General features: G+C 50.9%; 1 protein-coding gene across 2 annotated transcripts; it reads right to left on the reverse strand.

Moving 5' to 3' along the window:
• Positions 1-5898: 5898 nt before the first annotated feature.
• On the reverse strand, positions 5899-22401 carry RAB3IL1 (RAB3A interacting protein like 1). Of its 2 annotated transcripts, XM_080912864.1 has the most exons (11): positions 22282-22401; positions 14029-14284; positions 13529-13624; positions 13371-13448; positions 12561-12779; positions 11682-11828; positions 11034-11162; positions 10831-10943; positions 8909-9008; positions 7530-7596; positions 5899-6881 (listed from the first exon to the last, which is right to left on the reverse strand). In XM_080912864.1, exons 1-11 carry the CDS (start codon positions 22290-22292, stop codon positions 6799-6801), a joined length of 1299 nt encoding a protein of 432 aa, XP_080768990.1. In that variant the 5' UTR covers positions 22293-22401; the 3' UTR covers positions 5899-6798. The 2 variants fall into 2 exon arrangements, with proteins under 2 accessions (XP_080768990.1, XP_080768991.1); XM_080912865.1 differs by lacking the exon at positions 11682-11828.
• Positions 22402-23469: the final 1068 nt, after the last annotated feature.

Genomic DNA, 23469 nt, shown 5'->3' on the forward strand with positions numbered 1-23469 from the left:
CATCTATTGGCTGCTCGGGGAGGGCGGTGTCTCGAAGGGGGCTCGCCCCACCCGCGAGGACCTGGGGCCACCACGCCCGGCCCTGCCTCCGGGGCACTGTCCCGCCCCCCAGTTTCTCGGACTCTCCGCTCCACGGAGAAAGCGGGGGATGGGGACCCAAGCACGCATGGAGTCCTGAAGGCTTCTGTGGCCAGGCGCACCCCCATGGGCCTGAGATGAACCCGTCTGAGCCCCGAAAGGCTGAGAAATGTAGTTAGGGACGTCACAGGTCTTTAGGCATGAATCCCAGGTGGCTAGAAATGAGGACAGTCACCTCGGGGTGACTGTCAACAGCCTCCAAACAATGGACCTTCCACCCCAAAAAAACCCCTCAACATCCACACAAGGAAGCCATCTAAAGCAATGTTGGAGCAGTTAGCTTCTTCTCTCTGACTGCACACAGGATTGGGGATGCCCAGGTTGGCTACTGCAGAAGCAAACGCCTGGAGATCTGCGGTTCATGAGATGAAAGAATGGTGCCGTCTGCAATGGGCGGCTTGCTTGTTACCGCCTCCCAGCTCTCCCCCTTCATGGCGTTGCATTTTGACTTATTAAATTCAAATTCTCCTGAGAGTCTAACTACGCTCCCAATTGCACGATGTTACTTTGAGATAGACATCAGCTCCTTAAAAGTCAAAGCTTTCACAACTGACAAACTTGAAGGTCCATCAGAACTTCCTAGAGGGCTAGTTAAAACAGAATCCCTCACACCACCCGAGTATGAATCAGGGCAGAAAGGTGAGGCAGACCTGCTCGTTGGCAGAAAATCTTTTCAGAACCTGAAAGTGCATTTCCCCCCAATATGTTAACATTTCCTATTGGTCTACCTAAGGATTTGTAGGAGACCTGACCTCTAAGGTACCCCTGTGGATACCAAAATCAACCTGCGATTCTTGCCTGCATAAAACAGTATATGCATATAACCTTCACACATCCTCCCATACTTTAAACCATCTCTGAATTCCCCACAATGTCTAATGCGATGCAAATGCTCTGTAAACAATTGTTCCCTGCAATGTTTACGGAACAATAAGACTAAAAAAGCTGAAAGTACTCAGTCCAGATGCAACTCTTACAGAAATACACAGGACAAGGAAGGAAAGCAGAGGCAAGCAACACTAAGGAATGTTGACAAGCTACCTGGGACCTGTGAAATGAGGAGAGGTGACATCAGGGCCAGCCTACATACATGCTGCTTCCCTCACACGGGATGTGAATAGTGTGGCACATTCCAGTCTTACAATTTGGAAATTTCCAGAATTATTTTCTGAACATGTTCAGTCTAGTGCTGTTGTGTCTTAGGCTGCAGACCTCACAGAGAAGGGAAGCCCGTTATGTGCGGCGCAGGGAGACCAGGGTTTGAAGAAAGGAGCCTCTTGGTTCTCTCTAGTTTGAAGAACTCTTGCTCTGTTTAGCCAGGCCCCACGGCCCAAAGATGTTGCCACAAACGGGAGCTGTTTAATCCCTTTCTGTGAAGGCTCTTCAAAATCCTAGAACATGATTTTTTTTCTGCACACCTGAGGATACAGAAGCCCTGGCCAAAGAGGATGGCAGGTACTGCTGCCCCCACATGGTCACAGTGAGGACTGGGATAGAGAAAACATACTCTTCCCAGGGAATACACCTCTTGTATCCAAACTTGGATGCCCTTAAGGCGTGGTCCTTGCTCCGTTCTCAGCACCTCTCAGTATTAAGATGTGGCTGGCTCAAGGGCCATTCAAGGGTTTCTTCCCTGGGTGCTTGGCCTGGACTCAGGTATGGGAGGCAGTTAGGGATGGAGTAAATTAAATCTCTGTGTCCTAGCCAAGAGAGACACCAAAGTGAAGGCTGGGCAGATTGGGGAAATACAGCAAGGACAAAGTCCTAACCATGCTGCCCTCTCTGGCCACTTCAGTCCAGCCTGGAGTCTACAGGTAGTATGGGCTCTTTACACCTGTATCTAGCTGTGTGTTCCCATAAAGCCTAAACTATGAGTGGCCTCACTCCACCTCCCACACCAACAGCTTCCCACTTTAGTTCTTGGTAGGTCTTGGGGTCATCCCTAGGCCACCCTGTCTCTCTGCTCTCTGACCCTGGAGAACTTGCAATTTGCAGGGAGTCGGGAGTCAGGGGAACTTGAGGCCCCATTGTCCGTCCACAAATCCCCAAATCTGGGCAGCTAAGGCCTCTCAGACCACTTGGAAAGGGAGAGGCATCACTCGACATTCCTGAGCTGCCATTGGATCACTGCCAGGGTGTTCGAGTGTAGGAGGGAGAAGGAAGCCAGCCAAATGGAGTGCTTCTTGTGGGGTGGGGGACAAGCTTGAGGCTTGAGAGTCCCCTTGAATGCTTTGAATATAGCCCCTTACCTCTGTCCCAGCTGGATTCCTTACTGTTGTAAGCTTCCACCCAGGCCTCTGGTTGGATGCCTTGAAATCGCCACCCCCTACAGAGCCCAGATACTGTCCTGGAGCCAAGAGATGTTTGTGCAGTGCCAGGGAGGCTCAACAAGCTGGATAGGCAAGCAGTGGCTTTAAGAGAAAGCTCCAAAGCCACCAAGAGCGAGCAGTCCTGGAGCTCAGGCAGCAGCAGTACAGAAGGGGACTGGAGTCAAAGCTCTAGGGTTTGGCTTGAATCACAGATCTCATTGTGAGTTTAGTTTTTAGTCCAGGGTACAACTCTTCTGAGAAAGGAGGGGCAGAGGCCATGGGCACCACTGGATTATGTAAAGGCTGTTTGAAACTATTTAGGCCAGCAACAACAAGCCTATCATCAACTGTGGTGAAACACAGCTCCTTAGAATACCCTTGTATTAGCAGGAAACACAGAAATGTGCAGTGAAGGTGAGAAGACCCCAAATCACTACTCAGAACACAGATCAAAACCCAGGGAGCAAACACCTCCCATCTATTAGAATGGTTACTACCCAAACCAGTAAAATAATTTTGGCCAAGAGGAAGAAAGTTGAAACCCTGGGGTATTGTTGTTAGAACTTTAAAATGGTACGGCCACCATGAAAACAAGTATGAAAGGTCCTCTAAAACAACAACAACAACAAAAAGACCCTACCATATGAGCAAATTTACTAATGGCCATTTATTAAAAGAACTCTATGCAGGGTCTCCAAGGGATATTTGCATACACATCAACAGGTACCAGTAACCCATGTCTGTCTCCAATGAATGGATAAACACAGTGGGGTGTTACACATACATCAAAATATTACTAAGCCTTAAAAAGGAAATCCTGTCATCTTACAACATGGATGCATATTGACATTAAGTGAAACAAGCCAGTCACTAGAAGATGAATATGCTGATTCTGTTTACAGCAAATCTCCAGAGGAGTCACATTCAGAGAGGCAGAAAGCGGAACACTGATGTCCACAGTCTAGGGACAGGAGAAATAAGGAATTATTCAATGGACATACTATTTGTTTTGAAAGATGCAAAATGTTTGTAGATTGATTCCATGGCAGTGTGAGTGTGCCTAACACAACCATAACTCTACACTTTAAAATGTATGATAAGATTACATTTAGTTAAAAAAAAAGAAAAAGAAAAAAAGCATGGCAGAGATTGCTTTGTGGGTAAAGGACTTACTGTGAAAGTCTGATGACCTGAGTCTAGATCCACAGAAATCCTATAAAGCTTGATCTGCTAGTCCATGCCTGTAATCCTAGTGGGAGGATGGGGGTAGAGATAGGAAAATGCTCAGAAGCTAGTCTGGCCTGTGCATCAATGGACAATGAGAGACTCTGCCTCAAACAAGGGAGAAGATCAGGACCAAGACAACATCAGAGTTGTCTTGACATGTGCTCTCACACATGCACAACTCACAAACGCCAAGTGCATGCATACATGAATGAATGTATGAACGAATGAATGAGGGAAGATTGTGGAGAAAAATAATAATCCCAATTCATAACGGAGAAAAGCAACTTGTTCCAATGTCACAGCCCTGGCAGGATTCAAATCAGAGCAGATGGTGAAGTGAGATATCTCAGGGTACTGCACCTGTATGTTGAAGTAAGATATCTCAGGGTGCTGTTGTATCAGGTAAATGTGCTTAGTCAGGTTCAATGCCTCCATGCCCAGAGGTCAAATTCAGAGCTGGCCAAGGGGAGTTCAAATGATTCCTGTATGCCAAGAATTCATAGAAACCTAAGTGGGTTATCTAGAAAATGTAAGAACAGCTGGTGTGGCAGTTAACCTCCCAAGTCAGCCCCAAGAGTCAAAGCCCTGAGCTACTTCCAGGGTAAAGGAGATCTAGGTTCGAATCCCAGCCCTGTCTCAGTTTCTTTTGTTTTGTGTGTGTGGTTCTGGGAATCAAACCCGAGGCCTTGAATTAATCATTCTAGTGCTGATCTAAACCCCTACCCTTCTGCATTAATTAAAGAGGTTTAAAAAAAAACAAAACAAAACAGCCCTACACACAAAGAATGTTCAGTATAAAAATACAAAAAAAAAAAAAAAACCACCAAGAGGTGGGTTAATACTACAGGTCCCAGAGACGTACAATTTCTTTGTGACTTTTTTTTTCTGGAGCAGGAAACTGAACCCAGGGCCTTATGTTTGCTAGGCAAGCCTCTACCACTCAGGTAAACAAACCCCCAACCTCAGGACCCATTTGTTTTCTCCAGTGCCTTTATCCATTTACATGAGGGATAATAGCGTGTTTTAACATTGCTAAGAGGCTGGAATAATGGGTTCACAGAGAAACTCCCACAGAGTGGGAGTTATGACTATTGCTCATATATTAACTGCTGCTAGTAGGGTGTGGCTGTGTTGATGGCTCCACCTGGGATCTGAACCAAGCAGGACGAGTCAGTCAGGGGAGTAGGGTCCCCAATGAGCCTCTGGGGTATCTCCTGGTGTCTCTGTGGTTCTGCATATGGCTGGGCCCAGAACACAGAAGTAAGGGACTGATTTGGTCAGTGCTCATGTTTTCAACCCCACTTTGTCCCCAGGTGAACGAGGGTTGACATAATCAGGGAATGCCGTGGGGATCCATACAGCACACCAAGTCCTTCCCTGACACCCTTCAGTTTTTACTTTCCTCCATCCTGTAACCTGGATGTATTACTGGTGTGTTTATTATGGCCAATGTCCAGCATAGAGGAGACCCCCATATTGGTTAGTGAATGAGTGAATATGACAGGGGTCTGGCGAGAGACCAGGTGTCTAGGGGGGCTGGGGACACAGCAGAGGATTCGAGTCGTAGTGGAGTATGGGAGAAATGTGAGAACACAGAGGGGCAGTGGCAGCGGCAGAGTCCTGGGAACAGGCTACTGGCCAGAGAACATGTGAAGGCACAGGACCTTGACGGAGCTCTGGCCAGCCCCCGGCTGATCTCAGCGCACCTGGGCCTCAGGCCAGTAGAGAAGTTTCCGCAGGCCATTGACAACCTCTGACCCAACCCAGAATCTGCTGCACCCTCTTCCCAAGAAAGAACAAAGCCCTGCTGGTTGGGCAAGGGCAGGAACCACAAGACATCTCCTCATTCCTACTCAGAGGTCTCTTGGGACCCTAGTTACCCCCACCTCTTTCCACTTGTGTCTGCCATGCCTAGCACCTCTGGGGTCCCCATCTGTCTTGTGACAGGTGATTTTGCACTGTCCTGCTGAGCCCCAGGAAGCCTGGATGTTTTGACTCTGGACTTCCAGTAGACTAAAGCTAAGGATAACTTCAGCAGTCTTCCCTACTGCAAGAAAGTGGTGGTAGCTGCGGGGGTAGCTTCAGGATTTGGGTTTAATCCCAAGCACGAGGCCAGTCAGGAAAGGATTTGATTTCATTCCTTCAGATGCCCAAGCCCTGGCCAGAGCCCCAGGGCACAGGAGTGAAGGCCACTGCTGCCTAGCCCCTACCAACAAAGCCTTCCTTTATTAAATAGAGATCATGTTACATTCCATTTGAAGGAAATAGGGGTGTGGTGAGGGATATGTCCAGGTTGAATCCCTGAGCCCAGTTCTCAGTGGGCTATGATGGATAAGGCAGGGTCCATGTCCAGTCTCACACACGGGGGCCCCTGCAGTCTGGATGGCTGCCCAGGGTTACATCCTGAGGTTTCTCTGGTGGCATTCCTAAGGAAGAAAGGACCCAGATTCCTGGCAATCTTAGGAACAGGGCCTCCTGGAGATGGTGTTGAAGTGGAGAGGGAGAGGAGAGGGAGGTCTCTATGCAGAAGAATGGAGGAGGGCTCTTGGACTCTCCTTCAGGACACTTTGGGGGCAATTATCCCTCCACCTTGTTCGGATTGGAGACACTCGCCCAACCACTGGGGCAGTCTAATGAGCCCACTTGGGAACAGAGTAAGAGATGACCACAAGGGGGTGCTGGTGTCCCGGGGTTTAGAGGCTGTGGTAGAACATTCCCTGGAGATCCAGCCACCCTACAACAATCCCTTTCTGAAGACGTGGCTGTGAGAGAGCATTGGTAAGCAGCAGGGGATTGTGGTGGGGGTACTGGCTGCTCAAGGGTCCTCTCTGTAGGGCTGAGATCCTTGCTCCGGGTGCCTTGGTCTTTGGTACTTTCTTGAGATTCTCTTGTTGGCTAGAGTCCAGGGGGGCAAGAGGGTCCTCTCATGAAGTCCAGGCCAGGTTAACGTTTTGTCTGTCCCAGGAGGGATGGGTGGTACTGACTCAGAACTGTCCCTACAGCCTGGCTGTTTATCTGTCCTTTTAGCTCCCGGCTCAGAGCTGGCTCCAGGATTTCTTGTCTGTCTGTCCCAAGGCAGCTGTTTGCTCGAGCTCAGAGCTTACTTCAGGCCTGGGGCCATGCCCTAGGCCTCCTGGGGGAAGAAGCCAAGCTTGGCTAGTGACATCCCCTTCCGTAGCCTCATGATCTCCCAGAACATCGGCTCAGCTGCAGACAGAGAAGACAGTTCATGGTCACTTCAGGCAATTACCCTGGCCTTCTCTCTGGCATTGGGCAGGGCAGTGATGTGAGAAACCCCTCAGCCTGGTCAGACATTCATGCACTGCACACAGTTGTTTTCATAATGGGCTTAACTACATTTCTCCAGTTGCAAATGTTTTCCCACCTTGACCCAAAGCAATGAGCAGGGCCCAGGACGTCAGTCCTTGTGTCTAGAGAAGAACCCTTTAAAAGCAAGGACTCAGGAGGCAAAAGAGCCATTTCTGGTGGGCATGAAGAAGTAGGCAAGAGTCACTGGAAAGAACCATCATAAAGAACTTTGAATGTCAAAGCCAGTAACAGGAATGCTGTCTTTGCTGCCGTAGAAAGGTTTCTATGCAGAAAAAAAAAAAAGGGCAGCATCCAGATATGTAGAAGGCATGAGGTTTGCTGTCCCAGTGAGGCAGAACCCAGTACCAAGGAGGATCAGGGACACTTTGTTAACCTGCAATGTTCCCCTTCTCTGGTCTTCTGCTGGAGGAATCAACCCTAGATTCCTGCCTCTGCTGCTGTTAAGTAGACTTGGAAGGTACTTAACCAGCCCTGCCTCTCCCTCTTGGGCACTGTTCCTTGAAAAGGCCACTAGGGGTCACTCACCATCCTGCCGAACCAGGCCTTGCTGAATGTAACGAACGTAGGTGAAGAAGTTGCATACTGCAGTGATCTATAGGCAGAATAGAGAGGGTGTGACCCACCAGATCCCACCCCCATTCTAGGGTTCCCCCTAGAGGCCGATGTGACCTCATTCCATAACAATAAGTCTCAGGGGATGCTCTCTGACTCTACTAGAGTTCAGCTTCCAAGGCTTAATTAACAGCAAGACGCCCACTGTTCCTAAGAATACCTGCCGCAGCTGCCGGTTGGCAGTGCAGCCACTGAGACACAGATACTCACCGTGCCCATTTTACCTGTGATAAAGACTGTCAAGCATGGAATGAGAAAGTGGCCAAGCTGGCAGATGGAATCAGGCAGCCTGCACTAACAGCCACACTCAGTCCTCTTTGAACCTGCTTCTTGGACCAAGGAGGTCTGCACCCTCCAGACAAACTAGGTGTCACGGGTGATTCCAGGAAGTTATCAGAGTCACTTTCCTGAGCTGCCTTGGTCCCTAAGCTTGAGGGATCAAGTGTGGCTGGAGAGGCTTGTTCCCAAGCACTGCGACCCTTCACTTGGCACAGGCACAGCTGCAAAGATTCTCAGAGAGGAGAGGCTCTGTCACTATCCTGCCCAGAAGTCATCCCCAGACCTGGCCCCCTCTCCCAGATTCTGAGGATTTAGGCTACATTGATCCCATGGTGCCCATTTTGTGGAGGGAACACAGACCAGCTCTTTGGCTAGGATGGGGGCAGATCTGTGCTTGGGACTCTCTGGTTCTAGCTGAAGCTAAGACCAGTCTTGGCTTGCCCCCTTTTCCTGCTTCTCTCCCTCCTCTGAGAAGTTCCAAAAAAAAAATGTATATGCAGGTTCTGCATCTAGAGAACCAGCCAAGATGGAAGGTAGCAGGCAGCTAGACCTACAGGAACCCAGGGTTCCCGGGTAGGAAAGCCCTACATATGCACACCCTGGTGAGACTGGTGAGTGAGAGACTACAGGGAGGGGTGGTGCTCTTGCTAGTCCCCCAGACACAGAACTTGCCAGAAAGCCAGAGAGGGTGCAGAGAGCTGGAATTAGGGAAAGGCTGCCCAAGAAGGGTAGTGCAAGAAAAAAAGAGGAGCACCAACCAAGTGTGGCCGAGCCTGGTGCTGGGAAGGGAAGCAAGGCTGGGGCTTGGGGAGCAGAACTGGTACAACGCATATGCCCGGTGAGTAGCTGGCAGTAGGAAGACTGGCAGAGTTTCTCCCCGGGGCTTTATCTTCTGCCAACACCTTAATGTCTCCAAGCAAAGATCATATAGCAAACATTAGACCCTCCTCAGCTCTGGTTTCTTTCCACTGCACAGCTTTGCCCAGCACAAAGGTGAAGGATGACTGACTTACCCTGGCCCGGGAGGACGGTGAGATGTAATAGTGGCTGTCAGAGTCCCCCAGGCGGATTCGATGGTGGCAGGTACGTGCCAGTCCACTCAGGGCACAAGTGCTGAGGGGAACAGAGGAAGTGTAAGGTGCTGAGTGGGTTCGCAGATGCAGGGAGCATGTCCTAGCTCGAGGGTGCACGGAGAAGTGAGCACAGGAGACAAGCAGGAAGTAAGGCCTGGCCTCCCCTCCCTTCCCATCTTCCAAAGGAGCCCAGGGTCAAACAAAGAGGTGGGGTGGGACAACCTCGTGCCAAGTATATGAGAGCCCACCCTCCACAGCCTCGATAACTGCCCCCCCCACATTACTGGGGTCTTTAAGCCCAATCACTTCTTTCTCTAACTGAATTTTGGTCTCACTCCCTCTCACATCCCCACATCAGGCTTTTTCATCTAGCCCTGTGTTGTCCCCTGCCCACCAGGCCTCATAAAAATTTCTTTCCCATGTCACCTCTCCTGCAGCCAGGCCTAGGGAAGCCACTTAGCACCTTCAGCTACTCACATATTAGGCCTCAGATGTCCTTAGAGCCCATACTCCAGACTCCTGCTCTCAAATAGTGCTCTTCCACTGGCCCTGACTCCATGATGAACTCTCCTGGCTCCCACCCTGACCCTGGACCTGGTCACACATCCCCAGACTACTCATCCCTTTTGCTTGGATTCTCTCAGCTCTTTCCTACCACTCTCTCTTTTCCCTTACTCCTTCTTCACATCATAGTCAGGAGCTTCTCCAAAGGCCACATGGAACCTATCATCTTCTCCTGTAGCTTCCAGATTGCCTGGGAAGTAGTTACAGAATCCAGAGTAAAGGACAATTAATAACGTTTGTTACCTCTTCCTCGACTGTGAGCCAAATGGCCCAGAGAACTCTCTTTTAAGAAAGCATCTGCTGCTGGCCCCTCATATACCTTCCTAGCAAGTTGGTGTCCTACCTCACAGAGACTCTTTATACTCCGGTCTCAAGCAACCCCTCCAGACTCAGCCCCGCTCCGTGGCTACCTCCTGACTCTGAAGTGTTTCAAACACCAGCTTCCTTGGCCTTCACTCATTCTTTTCTCTCTGCCCATAAGGCTGCCTCAAATGTTCCCTCTGTATGTCCAGGCTTCTTTTGTGGAACCAGACCCCCTGAACAAGCTCTGGAATGCCAAGCAGGAAAACCTCCTGGTCCTCAGTCCACCTTAACTTCTTACTTCTGCTGCTACCTCTGCTCAGTGCTGGCCGAGCAGCATGCAGGATAAGCCACCAGGGCTATTAGTCACATATTGGCAGGAGACAGAGCCAGCCACTACCAATCACACATTTGCCATCCAGAGCCCAGTATCTCTCTGGGACAGAAGAGGGAAGAGAGAGGAGCAAGGATGACTACAGCTAAAAGAGACACCCCAGCTGGTAGCAGGAATTTTTGTCAGATGATTCCTGCTCCTATATGGGGACAGTGGTGACTGTTCCTCTCTTGTCGTTTATTATTTTTATCTTTTTAGGCAGGGTTTTATGTAGGCCAGGCTTGTCTTGAACTTGCTATGTAGTTAAGAGTGACCAACTTCTGATCTTCCTGCCTCTACCTCCCAAGTGCTGGGATCACAGGTGTATGCCACCACACTTGGTTTTACATGGTGCTGGGGACAGATTCCACAGCTTTGTGCATGCTAGTCAAGAACTTTATTAAGCTATACACCTCCCCAGCCCTATGTCCATCTCTTGGGAGTCCCTAGATAGGTCACGAACCCTGGGAGACCTGATTACAGCCCCTAACCAACCTGAGCCTCTCTATATCCACCTAGGAAGCCCAAGATGCAGGCTCACATCCCAGTCCCCCAGGGTGCTACCCGAGGCTCCATGCTGGACTTTCCCATGTGGGCAGGAAGGGGCCCAGGACACTAAGCTTACTTGATGTTGTTACACTCAACAGTGGGCACCTTCACAGTAGGCAGAGTCTGTGAAGCCACGGGCTCAATGGTGAGTGTGTTGTCCTCCACAGCAGTCCGAACCAGAGCTGAAAGCTGTGGCAGATCAGGGTAGAGCAGTGAAATCCTCGGTTGTGGGGAACTAGCGGGTTGGGCCCCCAGCTAGCCACTCTTAGCCCATCTCACCTCCTGCACTGTGAAGTCGAGGCAAGGGCCCACATCCTCCCGGTACACCCTTTCTAGGAAGGGGCAGTTCTTATCCAGGGTGGGTGATGCCCTCCAAGCCTGGAACTCTGCAAACAAGGTCGTATCCACCTGGAGGAGAGGGGAGCTAAGTGGGGGCAGTCAGAGATGAGATGAGCACGCTAGAGAAAGCCAAGCTGATGGAGGAGAAAGGAGGGGGATGCAGGAGGGCTCAGTGGACCATCAGGCCTGTCCTCAGCAACCATGCAGAGAAGCAGAGTCCAGGCAAAAATGAGGTTCTGTTTGCCCTTTGCCCCAAAGAATTTAGAGCAACACAGTTTGTGTCTGGGTGTACATTAAGTTTCTTGGCACTGCAAATTTACAGACTTGGATCCAGGGCCTGAATGCTGCTACTGACTCCTTTTTGGGAGAAACATCAAGATCAAGCCTGTAAGAACCTCTGGGTCCCCATAGGAACCCACAGGTCTCTCTATATCCAGGATGCGCATATAGGTACATGCACACAGGAGAGAACATTTTACAGGTTTCCCTTCTGCCCGCTGGAAGGGGCAACAATGTCCTGCCCTGGTACTGCATGCACAGGCAGTGAGGCCCAGTGAGAAGTGGGGTGGCCCCTAAAGGAGCCATTACCTGTCGGGAAAAGGAGAGAGAGAGATCGGAGTTGGGGCTCGTGGGTGGCTCCCCAGATGGGAGCTGCCAGGTCGGCTCGTAGGTGAGGTGGATGGCCTTGCTGGGGATCACGCACAGGAGCAGGGAGAGTAGAGGGGGAAGCCCAGGCTGGGCCAGGGGATGGGTGGAAAGATGGACAGACAGACATAGAGACAGACAGGAGGAAGGAAGAGAAGTCAGTGTCCAATGGAAAGCTTAGTGCTCAGTGCTCAGAAGGGGACTGAAAGGACTTGGTTACACCTCCTTCCTAGAAGCTCAGAAGACATATGAAAAAGGTTCTGAGCTAGGGTGGGCTTGAGCAAGAGTACGGGAAGTGGAACCTCACCCCATATCTCCCCAGTGTTCAGCTGATATGAAAAAAGCTGGCTTTTCAGTGTTCACACGATTCCTCACCCCAGGGGAGGCACGGTATGTGGCATGTGAAGTAATGAAAGGTCTAACAGCTACCCAAGGACCTATGGTCAAGTCAACAAGGGAGACATAGTTGCTTCAGCATCACAGCTAAGGACGCTAAAATACACGAGTGTCACTGTGTGGTCTTAGACCTCAAGACTGTAGTCACAGTGGCACCTGTCAATCAGTCAACATAGGAAGTGTATTTCTGAAGAGATTTCCTGAGAGAGGACCTTCAGGTTCTAATGGTCTCAAGTTCAAAGACGATATTACCTCCTACTTGAAATCAGCCTGCTCAGCCTGTGTGGGACCCTGAAGCCCAGAAAGGAGAGAAACAGAGGGTAGGTCCCACAGGAGGGGTCAGGATGGCTTTCTCAGGATGCTGACTTAGCTGATTAAACATGATCAACCCTCCCCACTGTGAGTCCACTATGACCTCTGCCTCACCTCCTTGCCTTCTTTGTCTGGAGTGGGGATGTGCCCTGCAGTAGGGCACACAACAGGGCAGAAGGAGCTGCTGGTGCTCTTCTGGCGTGAGTGGCCCTTTCGGGGTCCGGCCTTGGTGGGGCTCAGCAGCTGTGGGTGGAGCTCACGATTGGGAGAGGCTGGTGTGGATGTGATGACCAGTGTCTTCAAGGCTGTCACCTCCGCCTGTAGCATGTCGATCTGTCCCAGACGAGACGACCATCAACCCCAACATGGGGTTAATATCACCATGGCTACCATAGCCTGGCAGCCAAACATCCCCAGCAGTACCTAACCTGTCTTTTTACCCTTGGAACAACCTCTAAGATATCTGTGCTAGAGAGAAGGAAGCCAAGGCTGACAGGAGACATGATCCCGCTGGAGGCAGGCATCTGGGAACATCCTGAAGTTCCCACTAAGTATTCATGGATCCCTAGAAGCCTAGAAAAGATGCTCCAGCAATCAGCAAACGTGCTAAGAGAGGAAACCCCCTGCCTGAGTTCTACCACCACAGCCAACATTTCTGCTTTGGGGGCAGGAGGAGAACCTATAATAACCACTGAGTCCTCCTGGGCTCCAGAGGACCCTAGAAAAGTCTCCGTGATGCAATAAGAACACTGTTGCCACGGGCTACTTAATTTCAGACCTGCCCTGCCTGTCCCAGACCTGGGTTCTCCTGTTCCTGAGGTCTGGTAAGTCTCAGAGGGACCTGTGACATGCCCTTACTAGCTAAGGTACAGAGACAATGACAGGAACCATGGGCTGGCCTAGGCACACAGGGGTGGGTCTCACCTTGCCCCAAGCCTCCTTCAACTGTTTTTCTGACGCTGCCTGCTTCATGTTGGCTTCCCGAACCATCTTGTGAGCTTCCTAGAAGAGCAGCGCCTCTGCATGAGCGGTCACAAGACACTGGACACATGGACCACCCATTCCCGGGCGGTCCAGCATACCTCAAACAGACTGGCTGTCAGCTCCTCCAGCTCCTGCTCCAGCTGTGCACGAACTTTGCAAAGCCGTTCACATTCCTCATCCTTTAGTTTCAGCTCCTGGGTGCAGGCAGGAGACTGTTAGCCCTGCCCTCAACCAGGCTCCATTTCCCCAGCCACCAGCTCTGGGTTTGTCACCAGGTATCTGACATTCAGTGACACTTTAGCCCATGCACAACGTTAAAACCCTAGCCTGGCAGGCCATCCCTGCCAGAAGCAGATTTCCGGATAAGTCAAGATGTGTGGAAGTCATTTTAGATATCTGAGGTGACGGAGGGCAGGCCTAGCATGCTCAAGGTCCTGGGTGGAACCAGCCTCTTCCTTTGAGTTCCCAGGACTCCAGCATGGGCCTGGCATGTGGCTTTGACAAGTAATTTCTTCTCTCCCTTCCTTCCGCAGCTATCTGGGCTCACTCAGTGTAGCTGCTCTTCCTCAGTCTCCAACCCTACCCTCTGAGCACCCACCTTCTGGGCTTTGTATAGCTCCTCCTTTAGGAACTCGGAGCCCTTCTCTCGGATCTCCATGGAGGAGCTGCGCAGGCGTGACACATCCAGTGGAGCAGCTGCTGGGTGGTCCTCAGCCCGGGCCTCCTCCCAGGAAGCAGAGGCTTCTACCAGGCCTCCCGGGGATTCACTGTTACCTTTGCTGGGGCCCAGGTTTTTCCAGGGGACTGAAATAGCAGAGAGGCCCACAGGGACGCCCTCCTCTTGTTGGGGTGGACTGCAAGGCAAACAAGAGCATAAGTACACACAGGGAGGGGATTCAAGACCTGCAGAACTGAGCCCAGGGACCAACCCTAGGTCACATACCTGTCACATAAGCCTCAGTCTGTCCATCTGTAAATTAGAGTCACTACAAGCTGTAACTAGACTGTCACAAGGGCAGAATGACCAAGCATGAATTTTCTTAGGGACCAAGGCAGGACTCACACACCTTTGTCACCCAACCATTCCCAATATAGGGCACAGGGCAGTGCTTGGTATATAGCAGGTAACCACCACTAGGGGCAAACTCAGTTCACTGTTTGTTGAGCCAAAAAATGAATATAAATGTGTCAATCCTTACACCATAGCTGGGGTTGTCCCAATGATTGTAACTCCCAAGAGTTGAAGAGGATGGGCAGAAACCCTTGGCACAGCAGAGGCAATTAAATAGGTTTGGATCAACACAGTTAAAGCGAAGCAAATGTTATCAGTGACATAGCATCCTTAGTGGAAATGTCAATATGATAGACGTCCACAAGGCCGACTAGAGAGGAAACACCAGGCCTCAGCAGGCAGGAAGAGCCTACAAATAGTCCAGGCATAATAGACCCACTTCCTGCCACCCTTAGATTTTGTGAGGAGCAAAATCCAGCTCTCCCTGGCCTTCTGTGTGACTAAAGACAAACATACCCTCTTCTGGAAGCCTCAGGACCCTCTTCTTGCTGAAGCTGAAGCCCCTAGATGGAGTAGGGGTTGTGTCCTTAACCAACCCCCACCTCTAAGCTACAGCACCCCCTAGAAAGCAAGACCCTGGAGAAGGAAGAGAGGAAGGTTTGGCCAGTGGCCATTTGTGCAAAGACAGCACCTCTGGCTTTGCTTGCTCAGCAAAAATCTGGGGCTTCTGGGCAGCAGCCTCAGAGCAGCAGCGGCTTGGCGGGTGGGGGGCGGGAGGGCTGGGCTGACAGATAACCATGGGGAAGTGAGGGGGAGGGGCTTAGCCAAGCCTGCACTGGAAGAACACCAGACCAGTGAAACCCGGTCTTGGAATAATTGAGAGAAAATGCTGGGCATTATCCTCTCTCTTGTCCTCAAGTCCCTGAGAAGTTCACCAAAGAATCTCTGAGCCTCAGTTTCTCTCTGAGTAACACAAAGAAAGAAACTGAGCTCTCAGATACCACAGCAGTGAGCCCACTGCCAACTCCTTTAACATGACCTTGGCCACTGCCCAACCCAGCCTTCTTCGCCCTGGAACAGGCCCAAGGTGTATTCTTGAGGCTTCTGGAACTGGGCCCTTCTTGGCATGGACTGGGTCTTGTAAGGACAGAGCTTCACCATTCCACCAGTGTGTGTGACAAACAGATTTTCCTGATACCATTTGGGGGGAGTGTCTTGAAGACACAGGGCTCTTGAGGTCTGAGGTCCCTAACAGTGCTGTGGTGGCTCTATGGGATGAGAACTCTCCCCAGAGACTGGGAGTTTTCTCTGTGTGTCAGTGTTTGTGTGTGTGTTGGTACAGCCATATCTATGCACATGAATGTGGAGGCCAGAGGTCAGCCTTGGATGTTGCTTCTCTGGAGTTATCACAAGGTCTCTTACTGGGATCTTGGGTTTGCTGATTTGCTTCCGTTGAGTGGATGAGGAGTCTCAGGGATTCTCTTGCCTCTTTCCCCGGGACTATGATTACAAGAGTGGGCACTATGCCTACCTCCAACTCATGTCTTCAGGCTTGCATGGTAGGCACTTTATCAACTAAGCTAGCTCCCCAGCCAGCCTACTCTGTGTGTGTGTGTGTGTGTGTGTGTGTGTGTGTGTGTGTGTGTGTGTGTATGTGTGTATGCAAGATTTATTTGTATTCCTGTGCACATATATGTGTCTGTCCATAGATGTCACATGTGTTTGTACTCACAGGGACCAGAAGAAAGCATTAGATACCCTGGAGGTAGAGCAACTAGCAGTCCTGTTCTTGATGTGGGTCCTGGGAACGTGGGTCTTCTGGTAGAGCAGTAAGTGCTCTTAATGACTGATCCCCTTCCTCTCTCCCCTCTCTCTCTCTCCAGTACCACACATTGTTTTTAATATTCTTTACATAGTTATTGTAGTCTTTCCCCCATACTACAGATAGGAGTGCAAGCCCAGAGAGAAGAGGGGACTTCCATGGAGGTCAGAAGTAGCATGGAGACAGGCAGCCAGGTCTTCCGCCTGGGCTCCCCCAGCTTCTGGCCAAGTGGCCTGGGTGAGTATTGGAATCAGCACATATGCTCCTGATCAAGGGTTTCTAGGCCCAGAGCAACTCAGTAGGCTCTTTATGAGTTACAACAGGAAAGCCTTACCCGGTCCAGCTCAAACTGGACTCTTGCTAAGTCAGAGAATACCCCACCTAGACTGATGGCTTGCGGGAGGAAAAAGAGGGTACTGTGGCCAAGATCATGACCATGCTTTGTCCTGGGAATGTCTGAAGTTCCTGGAATCTGCTCTCCCCATAGATAGATAAAGAAACCATCAGACAGAGGGATGCTATCAGATTAAAAAAGGAACTCATTTATTACAGTGCCAGGTTAACGGGGATCACTAACTGGGCTCAAAATGCTTGCCCTGACTCTGGGTCCTGAAGCTGAACCTACAGGCACTCATGTCCTGGTAAGGGATAGCAGAGGCAGGAGGAGAAGAAGGGCACAACTGTGTGTGTATGAGTTTAGCAACAGTTCCAATCTGTAGATCCTCTTCCAGTTCTGGTGATTCAATACGGAATCAGAGAAAAAAGGAAAGGGTTCTACAGGTCCAACAGAGTCAGGCTTTCTGACCATCCACACACTTCAGTCTGAAAATCTGCATGTGAACCCCTCAGGTCTCCAGTGAGTAGGAACCTGAGATCCCTGCACCTCCTCAGTCCAGACTCTGTGGAAACATAATCTTTTGTGAGGAGTATACTATGGAATAGGAATCAATCTTCTAGGGGTGAAAGATATTAAGAGTCAAGGTCAGAAGCAGATGGGAGGCCAACATCCCCCATCCTGAAGCTGGCTTAGGAGCCGAGGGCCCCCACATACAGGAAGCGCTCTCCTGGGTTACTTCCCCAGGAAACATAGTGCAGTGGCTACAATCCTCAGTCCACCAGGCCTGTCCTGTAGAGGCAGCAGAAATTGGTGTCTCTACCCCTCAAAGTACAACTGAAAGAGGGATCCTGGACTCTGTAGCCTGTTGGCTACTCAGATGCTCAAAACCCCTTGGGATCAGGAATTCCTGGTCAGAGCTAAACAGGGAACTCTCAGCCCTCTGAGCTTTACCTCTCCCACCCTGGACAGGCCAGCCTGCTCTGGGCTCCTCAGCAAGCAAGCATGGCCCTCTACAGCCATTTCTACAGCTAAGAATCCCTTCTCTCCTCCAGGCCACAACGGTTCACTAAACAAACAGCAGAGGGGGCCCTGGGAGCAGCTCTGGGGCAGGAACAGGCCTGGCTGGGAGCATCTGGTGCCTGGGGAAGCTACAGAAATCTTGCCTGGAACTCACTCTCTCTCAGAAGGGTAGTGCTGTGGTGCAGGGAGTGGATTCAGACCCATTTAGGAGACTAAGAAAGAACGAAAGACACATGACTCTGATTCTCAGGTGGCAGCAAGGTGCCAGGAAAGGTTTTCGTAATGGCACTCCATAAGCAGTCCACAAGCCCGCTAAACAGTTCAAATCTTCAGCAAACCAACAAGGACACAGTGTACAGGCTCCTGCCTCAGGTGCAGGCCAGCTCGCCCACCACTTCAAACACCATGGGTGTCATGACAGGACTAGAGAGAGAAGGATGCCACAGTCTAATCTTAATGACAAAGCAACCGAAGATGAGGCAGTGTTGGCGACCAGGCTTCAAATACAAAGCAAGGAGGTGACCCCAGACTGCGGGCACGGCACAAACAGCATGTGACGTGCTCCCCAGAAGCAGGAATGAATGGAGGTTTCAGAGAAGTGAAGCAGGATGCAGATGGGGTTTGAGGAAGTTGGAGACAGTGCTGAGGGGTGATGCCCAGGGCTTTTTTGCCTGCTGGGCAGATCTGAGCTAAGAGAGAACACACAGACAAGGCACTGTAGGGGTCCATGGGCATGGGTAGGGGGTGGAGCCGGAGCTGGGTAGAAGAGAAGGTAAAATATGCACAACAGTAATTGATTAACTAAGCTAATTTAAAACCAAGGGAAAGGTGAATGAGAATTGTGGGATGGGAATGAGGAAGTGGGAAGGGGTCTTCCAGGAAGCGAAAGGGGGGTAGCTCAGGGTTTTGGGAAGTACAGAGCACTGTGGGTGGCAAAAGGGAAAAGGCAGGACCATAGCAGCTGTTGGGAGGCGCCACTGGGAACAGCCAGCACCGAGCCTGGGGTTAGTGGGTGACAGAGGGGGACCCTGAGAATCAGAGACACATCTTATCTCTTTGGTAGTAGAGTCAGAATCCAGTGAACCAAGGCAAAGAGACATAAAGGGCAGGCAGAAGATGGGCCTAGGCCAGTGATGGAGGGGAGGGGAGCACATGGGGGTGAGATTTCAACAGCAGCAGGGCCTAGTGGGAGAAAGAGATCAAGAGACTAAGTAGGTGGTCATGCCAGAGTCTTCCTGCCACTGCCCCACCTCAGGCCAAACCAGCTCAGCCTAGGAGGGGACACAACCCCCTGTCTCTCCACCAGCCAGGCCTAGATAAGAGAGAGTCACATGCTCTGCTAGTACAAGCTTCTGAGGAGCTCCTTATACATTTAGTCCAACACACACACACACACACACACACACACAACCTGACATATAGCATGTACCTAGTAAACACCTACTGTAGCAGCTTCCACACCCTGATCCTTCCATAGGTGCAAGAAAGATTTCAGGGGCCACCATGGCATCCCCTTCTTACCACCTATTTTGCTTTGTAGCCTCCCCTCCTCCAGTTCCCAGGCCTGGCAAGGTTCTACCGAGGGTCTGCTCTGATCCTATGCACAAAAGTGTACAGTAAGGAACAGCAGGCAAGATCCTTCAGTCTGTTGACAGGTCAGGGCGAGTGGGAAGATCATCTGCCTGATCCTGGAACCCTCAGTCCCCTGCAACTTAGGTCTCATGGCAAAAGCTCTTAGAGCAGCAAAGGCTCAGAACAGTTAAGTGACTTGCTCAAGACTGCAGAGCCTTGACACCTACAACTGTGCAACGCCCTAGTCACTGGCCTGGGGCAAAGGCATGGCCTTTAACTCCTGGGAGGCTAGGTGATCTTAACTTTTTATTTCTTAGCACTCAATTAGAATTTGGCTCTCCCTAGAGAAGTATATAATTAGTCCTATCCAGGAAGTGGAGAAACTGAGACCAGCTGGTCACACCAATGTTGTGTGGCTGCTCAGTGGGACAGAACCAACACAGAACTCAGTCTGTAGACTCTGCTGCCAACTGTAAAGGTTCCAGGACTGTGTTAGGTTCAGAACTCTCAAAATATCATCCCCACTCCTATCACGTAGAGTGGGCATGGCCCCCAAGACCATAGGCCTATGAAACTGTAGGAATAAAGGAGGAGAAGCCCTGTCTGTGGTGTGTATTTGGGGGGAGCCCCTGAAAGTAAAGTTAGATACTAGGCAAAGCAGTGCAGCATTCAGGCTAAGCCAAGAGGGTTAAGAATCCTAGGCCAGTGAGATGGTTGAGAAATGGGCTTTCTATATAAGCTTGGGGGCCTCAGTTGGATCCCTAGAACCCACATAAAAGTACTAGGAGAGTACCAACTCCACAAAGTTGTCCTCTGACCTCAACATGTGTGGTGACATATGTGCTCTCTCCCTCCATCTTACACACACACACACACCACCACCACCACCACCACCTCTACCACCACCACCATCACCATCACCAATAAAAATTTCTTTAAAAAGAGTTCTGGGTCAGCCTAGTCTATATGGTAGACTGTGCCCAGATTTAAAAAAAAAAAAAAAAAAAAAAAAAAAAAAAAAAAAAAAAAAAAAAAACCTGTGTCCAAAATAAAGCAAACCAAAATGAGAAGAAGGTTGGATATTCAGCCCAATTGCCTGAGTCCTTCCCAGAACACATGATGCTCTAGATTCCACCCCTGCACTTCTAAACCAGGCACTGTGGCACATGCCTGTAATCCCAGTGCCTGGGAGATGGAGAGAGTGGGTTGTCCTTGGCTATATAAGGAGTTTGAAGCCAACCTAGGCCAACATGAGACCCTGTACCCACTTTCCCCACTCCAAAAATCAGATTTGTGTTGCCATTTACTTCCGAGTTCAAGATTTACCCTCAGAAGGCTCTCTACTCCTGGCTCCCACAGGGGCCAGTCACTTCGGCTTTAGGACTCTGCCATAAACACACATCATAACTCAGTTCAATTTACAGCAGAAACCCTGGATTGGCCAGGCCCCAACCCTTCCTGGACTAGGATACATACCTCCCAGGATATACCTCTTAGAGCTGACATGAGCTTCTAGGGATCACATAGGGATCACACACCTGGCAGTGTGTGACCCAGAATCTGTGACCCTCTTAACTGTGACAGGGAGTGGAGTGCTCCAAGGCCCCTAAGTCCCCAGAGCATAGACACTCAGACTCTGATCCCTATGTCCAAGGGCTAGGGAGATGGCTCACTGGGTAACAGTGCTTTCTACATATGCATGAGGACCTGAGTTCAGATCCCAGTGTGGTCATATATGCACAAGCAAGCTCAGCACTGTGAGGGGACACAGCACTGGTATATACTAGCCACCAGCTTGGGTAAACAAGTTCCAGGGTCAGTGAGAGACCTGCCTGGGAATACAGTGGAGAGAGATAGGACACCTGACATCTCCTCTGACACCCCCCACCCCCAAAGTGCTCAAGCTGGCCCCAGCCCAGAGAAGGGGAGCTGTTACCCTAAGGGTCATACAGCAGTTGTCTCAGTCCACCCAGCAGAGCTCCTTTCCGACCAGGTTGTTCCTCAAACACACAGCCCCAGGCTCATGCAAGCGGGACTGACTCAACTTGAGGCAGGCACCAGGAACCCACCCAAAACACTTCCCAAGCCTAGCTAGCACCTAGCTAGCCTCTTCCCTAGAGCAAATTTCCAACAAAGACAGGCTGGTTTCTGCTCCCTCTAAAAAATCAAGCCTGCCCACACCTCACAGGAGCTCAGTTCCGGTGCCTGGGTTGGGGTTGAAGCAGCATAGGTCCTCTAGCATTTCAACTGAGACTCAGCTGGGGTCCACGAGAGTAAATAGCTCTCACCTGACCCCCTCCCAGGGCTTTCCTCCTCCTGCCTATCATCCACCTATTCTGAAACAGTTCTTAGCAGGAACGCCCTCAAGACCTAGTCTTTGCAGCCTGGGAAGAAGGCATTTGCCGAAATTCAAGAAAGGACATCAACCTTATGTGAACACGGGACAGAGTCTCCTATTAGACTGGCCAAGAACAGGAGTCAGCCTTAAGAACCAATGGCCCTAACAGATAGGTGGGGATGAGAGATGGGAAAGGGGTTCACCATGGCCCTAACAGATAGGAGTGGGTTTGAGAAGTGGGAAAGGGGTTCACCCAGGACTCAGGATCTATGCCTATCTCCCTCCAGTCTGTGGGAAGGTACCACCCACCTCACATCTTGAATCAGAAGGTTGCAGTCAACTAGCCAGAGACCTTGGAGAGACAGAGATAGCTTTCTCAGCTGTACTGCTTCCCCAGAGTTCATGGGTGTTCTCTCCTTTAAATGTATGCCCCAGATTTACTTTGAGGTATGCATAACTACTCATCCCCACCACCACCACTTTTTTTATGCGCTCCACTGGAGCTAGGAGTTGGAGGGGTCACCCTTCCCACCCTGGGACAACTCAGATCGGTCCTGCCAAGGTCCTTTCAGCTCTCAGACTGCAGTGTGTCCTCATGCTACAACGCACCTCGCCGCTGCAGGCAGGGCTGAGAGTACAGATTATCTCCCAAGTGGGGTACAAACAACATTAATGATCCCCTATTTTCCCATCCCAGGAGGCCAGCGCGGCCCAGACCGAGCGCAGAGCCACCGGCGTGCGGGGACCTACCCACTCCACATCCCGGCGTCTCCGCCGCAGTCGCGTCCACGCGCGCCGCCAACTCTGCCGGGGCCCCAGAGCTGCCCTGCCGCCTGTCAATCGCTCCTCCGCCAGTCTGTCCCGCTGGCCGCCAAGGGTTTGCGGCTCCACCCCACCCCAGCCCTTCCCCTGCCCTGGGCGAGTCACGTGTCCGTGGGGCGGGCCCCAGGCCACGTGCCCGGCCCCGCCCCTCGCCGGCCCAGCCCTGTCCCTCTTGCTGCATGGGGACAATGACCCTCAGGAGCGAGAACAGGACTGGTCCCATCATCTCGCATTCAGAGCTAGCCTCCGCCTTTCCCTATCACTCTCTGCCTTGTACTTTTGGAACCCCATTGCTTGGGAACCTACAATGGCTCTCCTGAATCTCAGCTCTGTTTCTCATGCAGATTGTCACTCAAAGTGGACAAACAGCTCCTGCACCCTAATTCAGACTTCTAGCCCTGTTACCAGTCTCTAGAGCTTGTGGCTTTTGCATCAATCCCAGAGTGACACTGGGCTTCTGGAAAAGGGGTGGGGCAGACCCTAAATTAGTATCATTCATTGAGCGCTACTTTGGCCCAATCTTAAAAGCTTTGCTTCCAGGTCCCTCCTCTTTTATCTCTGAATACTCAGTTCTTCCCAGCCTTTTTGAGCCATCCTATGCTCCGGAGACTACTCTGCGAACCTCGCTAGCATCTGTCTGTCCCGGGTACTTAAAAAATGATCTGTAAAAAGCTTGAATACCTGGCCAGTAGTCACCTGTCCCTCAGTCCCTATGCTGTTCTTTTATCCTGGTTCTAACCACTGACCTGAATGAAGTTCAGCCTCAGATCAAGATCCAACAAGTAGAGCCCAGAGTCAACCCCTCTTGAGTACTGCTAGGACCAGCTCCCACAGGCAGGGTCTACAGTGCTCTCTCTGGGCTTTTAAGAACACATCTCACTCATCCATCCACACCAATGGGCATTCAGCTGCCCCTTCTGAACTGCTAAGGACCACACGAAACCAGGAGATCCTCCAGGCTGTAACCCCTACCTCCCTCTCTCCTTTCCCTTAGCCCCCACCTTCTCAGTGGGGTCATATACTACCTAGGTTGGTCTCCAGATCCTGGGCTGAACTGATACTTCCTCCTCAACTCAGTGGCTGGGACCACGTGCTTGGTGTATGGAATTTCAGTAT

Source organism: Micromys minutus (genome assembly GCF_963924665.1).
Source record: "Micromys minutus genome assembly, chromosome: 2".
In the NCBI taxonomy this organism is placed as follows: domain Eukaryota; kingdom Metazoa; phylum Chordata; class Mammalia; order Rodentia; family Muridae; genus Micromys; species Micromys minutus.